Consider the following 13,414-nt stretch of genomic DNA (forward strand, 5'->3'; position numbering starts at 1 on the left):
GTAGAGAGCCAATCATACCTCTGTAGTCAGTAATATCTACTGATTTACCGGTATCCTTATCCAGTTTTGTTGCAGTGGCCATTGGAGTGGATGCACTTGAACAATCTTGCATTCCAAATTTCTTTAGCAAGTTTCTGGTGTACTTGGTTTGACAAATAAAAGTGCCTTCCTCATTCTGCTTGACTTGAAGGCCCAGAAAATAGCTAAGTTACCCCATCATACTCATCTGATATCTTGACTGCATTAGTTTGGCAAACTTCTTGCAAAGTTTGTCATTTGTAGATCCAAAAATGATATCATCAACATAAATCTGGACCAGAAGTAAGTCCTTTCCATGGTTGAGGTAGAACAGTGTTTTGTCTATTGTCCCTCTGTTGAATCCACTTTCCAGAAGAAACTGAGCTAAAGTCTCATACCATGCTCTAGGAGCTTGCTTAAGTCCATAAAGTGCTTTGTCAAGTCTGTAGACATAGTCTGGATGTTTGGTATCTATAAAACCTGGAGGTTGTTCAACATATACCTCTTCCTCCAATTCTCCATTGAGAAAAGCACTTTTCACATCCATTTGAAAGACAGTAAACTTTTTGTGAGCAACATAAGCCAAAAATATCCTTATGGCTTCTAACCTAGCAACTGGTGCAAATGTTTCATCATAATCAATTCCCTCCTGTTGAGAATATCCTTTTACAACCAGCCTTGCCTTATTCCTTGTAATTATGCCATCACTGTCAGTTTTGTTTCTGAATACCCACTTTGTACCAACAACAGATCTATTCTTTGGTCTTGGTACTAGGGTCCAGACTTTGTTTCTTTCAAATTCATTCAACTCTTCCTGCATTGCTTGCACCCAATCAGCATCTTGAAGAGCTTCTTCCACTTTCTTTGGCTCAGTCTGAGAGAGAAAAGAATTGTAAAGACACTCATTTGAAGTACCTGTTCTAGTTCTGACACCTGCATCAGGATTTCCAATTATCAAATCAGGTGTATGTGATTTTGTCCACTTCCTTGCAGATGGAAGGTTTTCTCTAGAACTGGATGCTCCCCCATGATCCATGCTATCTTCATTTTCATTTTCTGATGCTCCCCCTGAAACTATGCTCTCTGAGTTGGATTCTTCAGTATTTAGATTTTCAGCACTATCAGAACTTGGCTTATCAGAACTTGATGAATCAGAACTTGAAGAGCCAGATGCATGTTCGGATGTTTCTTGAGATGTGGTAGGATCTTGAGTATGCTCCCCCTGCATAGGTGCATCTTCCTTTAACGTAGTCACCACAGTTTCAATAACATCAGAGTTTAATCCATCAGAGTTTGCAGTATCGGGACTTAGACTGTCAGGATTTTCAGTATCAGAATATAAGTCTTCATTTTCAAATCTCAGCTGATCATGGTCAACGAAATCTTTAAGACCAGTGATCTTCTTGTCATCAAAAGAGACATTGATAGATTCCATGACCACTTTTGTTCTCAAATTATAGACTCTGAAGGCTTTTGTGGAAAGTGGATATCCAACAAAGATTCCTTCATCAGCTTTTAGATCAAACTTTGATAGCTGTTCAGGATGAGCCTTGAGAACAAAACACTTGCATCCAAATACATGAAAATATTTCAGATTTGGCTTCTTTTTCTTCACCATCTCATATGGTGTTTTTCCATGCTTGTTAATGAGTGTTGCATTTTGAGTAAAACAAGCAGTCTGCACAGCTTCAGCCCAGAAATAGGTTGGAAGCTTTGCTTCTTCAAGCATTGTACGTGCAGCTTCAATGAGAGTTCTATTCTTCCTTTCAACAACTCCATTTTGCTGTGGAGTTCCAGGAGCAGAAAATTCCTGCTTTATTCCATGGCTTTTGCAGAACTCTTCCATTATCAAATTCTTGAACTCAGTGCCATTATCACTCCTTAAATTTTTCACAGAATCTTTGACCATTTTATCCAGCTGTTTGACATGATCAATCAAGATAGATGCAGTTTCACTTTTTGTGTGCAAGAAATAAACCCATGTGTATCTGGTGAACTCATCCACTATGACCAACGCATACTTCTTCTTTGCAATAGACATGACATTTACTTGACCAAATAAATCAACATGTATAAGATGATAAGGCTCAAGAATTGATGAATCAGTCTTGCTCTTGAATGAAGATTTTCTTTGTTTGGCTTTCTGACATGAATCACAAAGACCATCAGGAGCAAATACTGTGTTTGGCAATCCTCTCACAAGATCTTTCTTGACCAGTTCATTTATATTGTTGAAATTTAAATGAGAGAGTTTCTTATGCCAATTCCAGCTTTCTTCAATTGATGCTCTACTTAACAGACAGATTGCAGAGCCATCAGTACTTGTTGAAAGCTTAGCTTCATAAATGTTACCACGTCTGTATCCTTTCTATACAACTTTGCCTTTAGATTTACTCACAACTTCACAGTGTTCTTCAAAGAAATCAACATGATAACCTCTGTCACAGATTTGACTTATACTCAGTAGGTTATGTTTAAGTCCTGAGACCAGAGCTACTTGTTTAATTATGACATTTCCAAGATTGATATTGCCATATCCCAATGTTTTTCCAATGTTGCCATCTCCATAGGAAACACTTGGGCCAGCTTTCTCCACAAAGTCTGATAGCAGGGCCTTATTTCCAGTCATATGTCCTGAACATCCACTGTCCAGAACTAGAATATTTTTCCTGTTGCCCTGCAATCACAAAGACCACTAATTATTAGTTTTAAGGACCCAGACTTGCTTGGATCCTTTGGCCTTATTAAGTTTGTTAACATTTGCAGCGGATTTAGCATCAGAGTTTATGTTAACATTTTTCTTATCAGAATTTACATTATCAGACTTTGAATCAGAATTTACACTAGAAGGAACAATGGAAACTTTTTTCAAAGAAGGTTTTATTTGATAATAATCATAGTACAAACTATGATATTCCTTACAAGTATAAATGGAATGCCATAAACTACCACAATGAAAACAAGTATTTTGTGGTTTGTATCTAACAGACTGACTCTTAACTCCTGATTTTGAAGGTAAGGAGTTAATATTCTTATTTTTCCTGCAAAAAGAAGCCAGATGGTTAGAACTTGCACAGTTATGACATGTTTTCCTAGGAGCATCAGGAACAGGTTTATAATTATTGCTTTTATTCACACCTTCCTTTCCATTCCTATTTTTCCTAGGTGATTTTACCTTGTTTGCATTCTTGACATCTTTCAGCTTATGCTTAAGCTGCTTCTTTGTCATTAAGCCTATGTTTACTTCAGCTGTCTTTTCCTGTTTTAGTTTGTCAGAAGTTAATTCCTCTTTAATTTCTGATTTCTCATTATCAGACTTTACAGTTACAAACTTAACAGGTTTTAACTTTGGCTTTTGCTTAACAACATGCTTAATTTTTTCAGTTCCTTTATCATTCTTATTCTCTCCATAACCTAAGCCCTCTTTCCAATTTTCACTACTTAGCAAATTTTGAGTTGTTCTGCCGGAGTTAGTCCAAGTCTTGATTATCTCTCTTTCCTTTTCTAACTCAGTTTTTAGAGATTCATTCATTTTTAGCACTTCATCCCTTACATAAAAAGCATAATCTCTATCCTTCTGAGTTTGATGGAACATGACTAACTCTTTTTCTAAGAAATCATTCCTTTTATTAAATGCAAGATTTTCAGAAGTTAATCTTTCACATGTTAAAGTTTGGTCTCTATAGCTGACAAACATGGTTTTAAGATATCTTCTCAACTCATTAATATCATCAGTATGAAAAGCATAATTTGTCTGAGGTACCTTTCTTTCAGCAGCTTCAGAACTGCTCTCAGCACTTTCTTTATCAGCATTTGCCATCAATGCATAGTTCTCCTCACTTTCAGAGTCTGAAGTGTCTGTCCAGCTTTTCTGCTTTGTGACAAGAGCCTTGCCTCTGTCACTCTTTATCTTCTTGCAGTCAGGAGATATGTGGCCTTTCTCACCACAGTTATAGCATTTAACATTGGTGTAATCTCCTCTGTCAGACTTTCCTCCTTTGCCTTCAGATCTTCTGAAATTCTTCTTATCAGAACTTATGCTTTTTCTGGAAAACTCCTTTCCCTTCCTGAACTTCCTGTATGCAATCTTGGTGATTCCTTTCACCATAAGAGCACACAGCTTCATCATCTCATCATCAGCATCAGTCTCAGGAAAGCTTTCAGAATCTGAGTCATCATCACTCTCAGAACTTGATGACTCAGTATCAGACTTTATGAAAAGAGCTTTACCCTTGTCTTTCTTTGAGGAAGCTGCTTTGGGGAATTCTTCTTCAGCCTTAAGAGCAACTGTCCTTGACTTTCCTCCTTTCCTCTTGCTTCTTTGTTCCATCTCCAGCTCATGAGTCTTGAGCATTCCATAGATTTCATCAAGAGTTGTTTCATCAAGATTGTGGTTGTCTCTTATTGTCGTTGCCTTCAAATCCCAGCATTCAGGAAGAGCTAACAGGAACTTAAGGTTTGAATCTTCAAGATCATACTCTTTATCAACCAATGACAAATCATTCAAAAGTTTGACAAATCTATCATATAAATCATTCAATGACTCATTAGTCTTTGAGTCAAAGTGTTCATACTCTTGAGTGAGTATTGTCTTCCTGTTCTTCTTAATTGTGTCAGTTCCCTGACACCTTGTTTCCAGAGCATCCCATATCTCCTTAGCAGTCTTGCAGTTGATTACCCTGTTTGACATTACATTATCAATGGCACTATGCAGTAAGTGTCGTACCTTAGCATCCTTAGCAATTGATGCTATGTCCTCAGCAGTATAATCACTCTTCTCCTTTGGTACGGTCATTGCTGCTTCACCTGCAACTGCAACAGTGAGTTTGGTTGGTTTGTGAGGACCTTCCTTGATTCTATCCAGGTATTCTGGATCTGTTGCTTCCAGGAACATGGTCATCCTTACCATCCATATGGGATATTCAGATGGTCTCAGTATGGGGACTCTGATGGTCTCATACCGACTCTGAATTTGTGTCTTTGGTGGTTCCTCAGTTGTGGTAGGCTTAGTTGGAGTTTCTGTGTCCGACATGATTGTGTTTGCATCTTTAACTGTATGTAAGTTAACAGATAAACTCTGATACCAATTGTTAGGTCACACACACACACTGTAGAGGGGGTGAATACAGTGTATAGTACACTCAAATCGAACTTTAAGAACTTAAGTAACAGAAAACAAACTTTATTGAAACAATAAACTCTGTTACAGTATGGAACTGTTACCTCTCAGTGATGAACAAATATCACGAGAGCTGCTAGGGTTACAATGAATAATCTTTTCTAATAATGATAACACTTATAGTGTAAACCCTATGTCTGTGTTTATATACTACACAGTTACAAGATAATCGCTAATTGATATGGAATATAATTCTGCTTCCTAAAATATATCAATCAGATATCTTTTCTTCCAAGTATTCCATTCTTCACGGAATTCCTTCTTCATGCATATCTCTTCTTATGTTTATCTCAATCTTCTTTCCTTTAATCAGCTACTGTCCTTATCTGATTGTCCTTCAGCACTTAAGTTCTGATATCTATCTTCTGATGATTATCTGCTGATAATATAAGTACTAATATCCTTAAGTCCTGACTTCCAGTATAAGTACTGATCAACAGTTAAGTACTGATTTATCCTGTTCACGTAAGATCTGAAAGCTAAACATAAAATATATTAGCCATGACATTATCAAATATATCTAACACCCAAAAAGTAACGAAGCAAACCCAAATCTTTAATAGCAAAACAACGAGCCAACTCACGTTTCAATGACTCAATACCATCACAATCATTACCGGTAATAATCATATCATCAAAATATAAAGACAATAAGATACGACTAGCACTCATAAATCGTACAAAAAGAGCAGAATCATGATTACTAGGACGAAAACCAAGTGAATAAAGTACAGTAGAAAACTTCTCAAACCAACGACGAGATGATAGACGGAGACCATAAATAGATTTACAAAGTCCGTAGCCATAACCTGGTTGATACTGAAGATCGGGAGGAGGTTCCATGTAAACTTACTCGTGAAGATCACCATACAAGAACGCATTCTTAACATCCATCTGAAATATTTTCCACTTTCGAACAGAAGCCACTGCAATCAAAGTACGAATAGTCATCATCTTTGCAACAGGAGTAAAAGTCTCTTCATAGTCCAAGCCATACTTTTGAGAGTAACCTTTAGCAACAAGTCGAGCCTTATAACTCTCAACGGATCCATAAGCTTTTGTCTTAATTTTATATACCCAATGACAACCAATTGCATATTTTCCTGGAGGCAATGTCATTAAATCCCATGTATGAGTTTGATGTAAAACGGTAAGTTCCTCAGCCATAGCATTCTGGCCATAGAGGATCATGAACAACCTCTCTATATGATGCATGCTCAGACAAATGGTGAACAAAAGTAACGAATGAAGCAAAAGATGGGGAATAAGATGAATAAGCAAAATCAGGCAGTTAGGTGGACTTACTTATGCGAGTAGACTGGCGAACTGGCGAAGGAGTCGAACTTTCGGTAGACGATTAAGTGGGAAGAAAATCTAAAATCTCTGGTGACGATTTACTGGTTGTAGAAGCAAGTTGAGACGCTGGAGTGTGAGATGTAGATGTAGAAGTTGTAGGGAGTATAGCGTACGAGTATACATGTAGAAAAGATTATCACAACAAAGTACCGAAAATATCATTCGAGTCACGTGAAAAACCAGGCTCTCCTTAAAACAGATAAGCCCCTTCCGTGTGGTGCTTGAAGGTTGATTGACTTATGTCTCCCATGATACAATGAACAAAGATAGTTTTCAAGCGCCTTTTACGAACTGAACAAACACCGCTACTATCTTATAGAAATAGAACCTAGAGCTCTAAAGAAGAATGAAAGTAGCATATACTTTTCCACCTACTGACAATAAAGCAAAAGATTTTATTTATAAAGGGAAAAAAGATTTGTATCTTAAACTCATTAATTTGTAACCTACACATTAATGAACAAAATTAAAATTAGCTCATTAGTATAGGAGTTACACAAATTAAAATATAAGTTATAAAATAAAAAAAATAATAAAAGATCAATTTGAATTTTATTCAAAATAATCCAACAGAAGTCGGCGAAGATGTAATATCTCATATTTTCAGATATTATTATTATTATTATTATTTGAATTTTTTTATGTGATTTTTATGTGAATTTTAGTGAATTATATGATAATTGATAGTGATGTTTGGATGTTTATATGTGATAAATTTTGAGTATTTTAATTTTTATATGTCCAAAATAAAGTATAAATAATTATGATATTTTTCTGGTAATTTTTGGAGGGTTATATGATTTTATAAGGATTTATAGATTTAATAATTATTTTCTAAGTAATTATAAAACTATATTATAAAGCCGAAAATCATCCAACTTCAACCGTTTTTACGTTTTTACAACCCGAAACTCTTCCGAAAACTCCTTCCTAACCTAATATGGTAATTCCAGACATTTTCCATGTTTTGAATTTTTTAATCCGGATTATGGTTTGACCCGTACGCGTCCCGGCGTACAATTTTTGATACAATAATCGTTTTGATAAATCAACAAAACCTGTATTCTCGAGAGGCAGGATATTTTTTACATATTTTCTCGTATATTGTTTTGTAAGAAGCCCGATTTTGCTAATTATCCAAATCTGATTCAAAATTGGATCGTTTTATAGTTACTTAGCGGCTAAATAATCTATTTCGAATCCGATATGATCCAATGGGATACTGGTTATGTCTTTTCGGGGTTTTTTTGTTAATTTAGAAATCGTTTCTGTTTTTCAAAAATTAACAGACTGGGACCCCACCGGGACGTCAAAGTCCACAAAATTCGTGTTTTTATTTTTATGGGCTTATTCGTATTTCAAATACCCAGTAGTGTTGTATTTTTCAATTATTCGCAATTTTTGGGAAATTTTGATGCAAATTTTATATTTTATCGCTTTTAAAATTATTCCCCGTAATTATTATTTTTGGGCCTAATAATTTTAATTAGGGGATAAAAACACCCTTAATTTATTTTAGAGTGTTAATTTTCTGTAAAAAATATAAATAGCTGAGACTGGTTTTTTTTTGTATTTATTTATTTCATTACAATTCAGAAAATAAAAGAAAATCAGGAAACTTGTTCTTGGGGGTTTTCTTGAGTTGAAGAATCAATCCCTTGGTTCCTAGTGATTCTGATTTCTTTTTTTAAAGCTTGAATATCCAAATCGAAGCCTGAATCATCAGCTTCCTGTTCATACAATCTGTTTTATTCGATGTTAATCAAATCAATTTTTCGATTTTCTTGATTTTAATCGACTGAAATTGGGTGTTTACTATGTGATGATTTTCAGCTGTTTTAGATGATAGAAGTAGCTTTCCCTTGTTTATTATAGTCGATTAACATCATAATCATTGAATTTGTAGTTCCGAAATGGCCAAGTCGAGTTATTGTGTTTGCCCGTTTATAACTTTTGATTTTCTGGATTATAGGTGGATTGTTTGTTGTTTAGGATGCTATGAATAGATTTAACATGTTTCAAGCTTCAATTTGATAGGTAAATCTCTGTGTTTGGTTTAGTTTTTACCCGAATCGTTAATTGATCGGAGCTTCGCCGGTTTTTAACCGGACTTTGGACGGAATTTGTGAACCCAGAACATTTGCTAACCATTGTTGTTTGATTCGTAACTCTGGAGGTTGCTGGAACTTAGTCGTAATGATTTGGCTGACGAACGAATCGGGAAAAAGTGTTTTGGGTTGGGATTTGGGCATCACCGGAAATTTCCCCGGTGACCGGAATCTGGGAATTCCCAGAAACCGGCGGGAATCTCCGGCGGTGTTCATACAAACCCGTTAGGGTTCCTGTCTGACCCTTTTGGGTTTAATCTCCGGCCCGATTTTAATCCTAAAAATCCCATTCCTATTTTCTAAAAACTGTTTTCAGTATCTTCTCTTTTATATTTAATTCAAAATTTATTTTGTTTTTCTAAAAATCATTTATTTTATTTTCAAAAATTATTTACTCATTATTTTAAATCCTAAAAATTATCTACTTAATTATTTTAAATTCTAAAAATTATTTTATTGTGTTATTTTCAAAAATTCAGTTTGATTTAATTATTTATAATTTATTTTAGTTAATTATTTATGAGTTTAATTAATTGATTAAATCATTTAATCAATTAATTTTATTTATAAATAGTTAAATAAAATGTAAATTATTTATAATTAAATCAAATAATTCCTAAAATTACTTTTGAGCTTTTAAAATTTATATTCATGTATTTAAAAATCAATTAATATTGGTATTAATTGATTTATTTTTATTTTATTCGTAATAAATAAACCGTTCGTCCTTTTAATACAAAATGAACGCGTATAGACTCAGAAAAATATTCCGCTTTCATTAAAAATACTTTCGAGACCCAAATTCTTTTGTTTCGAAAGATCGCATGTTTTACGAATTATTTTGAGTCGATTTTTGATCGATAAATCATATTTTTGACCCGATTTCAGTTTTAAACGTGTTGAGTCGAACCTTTTAATGAACCGAGTCATATGTGATATGAATTATGTGATATGTGGCTTATATGATTATGTACTATGTGAAATACGTGCGTACGTGGGTCAATAGTCTTGTGTTTGGATGTCTTCTTTATGCGTGGGCCATCGTATGGGTAGACAATAGGGTTTTGACGCGTAGTTCGTCGAGTGATTATCGATTAGACGATTAAAGTTGTATCTTTTAATTATAGATGCGAATCATTCGAGTTGATCAGGACAAGACGTTGGATAAAGAATGAGATGGAATGGTATTGGATATCTGGCTTCTAGCAATCGCAGGAGCAGCATATCAGTAAAGTGTTAAAAAGAAAGACGGTGATGTTTTGAGACAGAATGTCAGAATAGATGCGTCATTGCGAGTATGACTAACTGCTAAATCTCAAAGGCAAGTATCCCTATCATCACTTATTGTTGAAGTGATATTTATTTTAAAGCCTATAATGCAAGTATTGCTTTTCCTATTCTCAGTTTTGAATAGATAAATATTTTACATATCGCTGAAATAAATGATTTCGTTTATGCAAGTACTTATATGATATTCTATGTTCAGAATAGTCAAGTGTTTTACTTATCCAACTATCGGATTTATAAATGTTTTGGATTTTGAGAAAGATGACGTTGTTTTGGGTTTTCTGCCCTAGTAAATGGGCGAATAAAATTTATAAGGGTGTCGAGTATTATGATCCCTCTCAATAAAATCTTTTAAGATTGGATGATCACAAATTGCGTAAGAGGCCGTGGCGGCGGTCCAACGGAGATTTAGGTATTATACAGGATATAATACCTTTAGGCCGATATGTGCCTTGGGTGCTTTGGGTGCCCCATTTGTTTAGTTGGATATGCTTCGGCATACCGGTGTTGCTCCGCGGCTGATCACCGGCGGCAACACACCGTCGTTCGAGAATTACAATCTAAATTATTATATTGCTTTTGATAATAGCAGATGACCTTATGCATAATCTGTTTATTCAACTAGAGTGGAACATAGTAATTAGGGGTGTTCATCAAATCGCACAAACCACATAAACCGCCCGCACCGCAAAATATGGGTTTTAATGCTTGTGGTGCGGTTGCGATTTCATTTTTTATAAATTACGTTGTGCGGTGCGGGTTGTGGTTTGACATTATAATAGCGCGATTTAAACCGTACCGCACCGTAATTTTTTATATTTTTATATATATTACGTATGATTACATATCTATATTAATTTATAAATATTTATCCAACATCTATAACTAGTTCAAAATGATATTATTATAGCATTTATAACTAGTTGCGTAATTTTAATAAATGCAATATACCCGATATGCCTTGTACATAGTGGTGGCCTGTTGGGCGGTCCGGGCCGGGCCGCCGGCGGATTCGGTTCACTGATCCCAGACACTGAACCGGCACTATCAGGTAACGAATCGGGCTCGGGCCGGGTTTGAACCGTGAAAAGGAGAACCAGATTCGACTCGTGAGTCGTCAATGAGCTCGCGAGCCCGCGAGCCTGGGGGGTTTGATTTTATATGTTCGGGACTTTAATTACCCATATAGCATGTTGAATTTGGTTCTGTTATTATGCAAATCGAATTTCACCGGAAAAAGCTTGAACATCGCCGGATTCCATGGCGACATGGCTCGAACTCGCGAGTTATCGCATGAATACAGTCGTAGTTAGCTTAATCGGGTGGTTGGGGGCATGTTGTTGTTGATTAGATGAAATAAACGAGTTCAAACGACTCGTTTTGGTCCCGATTGGACGGTTGGAGTTGTACCGGAATCTCACCGGAGTCGAAGAAACCACCGGTGTACTTGACGAGTCTGTGCGGGCTATGCGGGCCGGTCCCGGTCCCGGTTCTCCAGTATTATATTCGTAACCGGCTCGATTGATCTAACAAGTTGTGCGGATTTGAACCGGTCCGGTTCGGGCCGAATAATTACGGGTTTTTTTACGAACCGGTCCCGAATGTGCGGTTCAAACCCGCACATTTGGCCAGCTCTACTTGTACATGCACCTGTAGAGTCTTGCCGTATTTACAAAACATATCCGCCAGTGTTAACTTTTTTTTGCCAACTGATTCTCTGTTAACTTATGTTTTCTGTTGTCTATTTTTGTTAATAATCATTACACCCGAAGGTGTACATGAACTTAACATTGAGTTCCAGTTTCCCTTGTTTAATCTACTCACATTCGTCTAATAAAGTAAATATTTAATTTTATAAAAAAAACTGCATAAATCGCACCACACCATACCGCATTTTTGTGTTGTGGTTTATGTCGTTTTTGTGTTACGTGGTACGAGTGCGCTTTGAGATTTTATAAAAACCGCATGCACTGATTTGTGATTTCAGGGAAAAACCGCGTCACCGGTATCGCGAACACCCCTAATAGTAATTAGATACTTAAATTTCAGATTACAAAAGGCTGGGTAATATGTTACGAACCTTAATATTGAAGCACATAATGGATCCAACAAAGGAATCCACCCCTTTAAGAGTTTTCGAGAACCTGCACAGATCATCAAATTAGTAACCACTGATAACTTATAATTAAGTTTCTCCTCCAACTTTCAGCTTTTCCAGAATCAAGAATTTGATCAAAGAATTCTTTATTCTGTGATGAAACCACCTTATATTTGAACTAAAAATTTAAACATTTGCAAGTAAGGCAAGCTTGTGACAAAGTCTGGGGTCAAACACACCGCAGCATAATCTCACAAGTTTTGAAATATAAAGAAAGGATTTCAACTTGATAAAAATCAATTCACATCAACACTTAAAATCACCTTAGATAATGACAATGAAGAAGAAGAGTGACAGCACTTGATAAAGATAAAGGGAAAGCTACAGGGAAGAAAATGGAGTGATTGGAACTGTGAACCGAAGATTGAGTAATTGTAATTTGCAATTTGCAATTTTGCATTGACAAAAGGTCTGTTGTATAATGTTCAGAAGGGCATATTGCATAATCTCTTTAGAAGATGACAATACAAAACCAGCCTCCGACATGAATCATGAAAAAACAACCACATATATTCAGAATTAAGGATACAAGAACAGTCAAGAAATACTTTCTTGTGCACAGAGGCGTACATGTACAAGTCCTGGCAGACACTGGTGTGGAAAAACAACTTTTTATAAAACAAATTACGAAAAATATTTTCTTAATCCTGGAGAAAATTATTGTAAAAGACATTAATTTTGTTACAGTCAAAAAAAGTCCGACAGATTAAATAAACAAATGCAGAAAGATTTCTCTTCAACCTTGTATCTACTTCCATTTTATGTTATTCTGTTTTGTTTTCATGTTTTATTCTATTCTACTTTGTCATAAATTTTATTTCATGCTACATTTCATTGTATTATAATTGAATCTTTATTCAGTTTACTTGTACGTTCTATCATGCACTTTCTTATTTCAATTTTCACTCCACATGCCCCCTCGAATGTAATCAGTCAACCAACTTGAAAAAGAAACTGCTAGCCCTACTGTCTCTATCTTCAGCCTCCCTTTTCCTCTTCTCTAATCGGTAATCTCTTATTCATAATGAGTTTGATTGATGTTGAACACATTAGGGTTAAATTCAGCCTTTCTTTAAAATTCTAGAAGCAAAATGTGATGAAAGATGAGATGAGATGCTTTTAATGCCAATTTTTAATTTTCACTTCAGTGAATAGTAGCCCCAATAGGGAGATTTCCAGAATCCGCCCTGCTCAGGGAGTAAGATATTGAATGGCAGAGAAACCCGCAACTTAACACATTACTGACTATTAAATACATTGAATTAAATTGTAAAGAAACACTCAACTATAGACTAAACAAAACAGAAT

General features: G+C 35.5%; 1 protein-coding gene across 1 annotated transcript; it reads right to left on the reverse strand.

The window, feature by feature from the left end:
• Positions 1 to 6,046: 6,046 nt before the first annotated feature.
• Positions 6,047 to 6,364, reverse strand: LOC141695717 (putative mitochondrial protein AtMg00820). Its single transcript, XM_074499944.1, has one exon. The coding sequence runs from the start codon at positions 6,362 to 6,364 to the stop codon at positions 6,047 to 6,049; it is 318 nt and encodes a 105-aa protein (XP_074356045.1).
• Positions 6,365 to 13,414: the final 7,050 nt, after the last annotated feature.

Source organism: Apium graveolens, chromosome 11 (assembly GCF_009905375.1).
Source record: "Apium graveolens cultivar Ventura chromosome 11, ASM990537v1, whole genome shotgun sequence".
Taxonomy (NCBI): Eukaryota; Viridiplantae; Streptophyta; class Magnoliopsida; order Apiales; family Apiaceae; genus Apium; species Apium graveolens.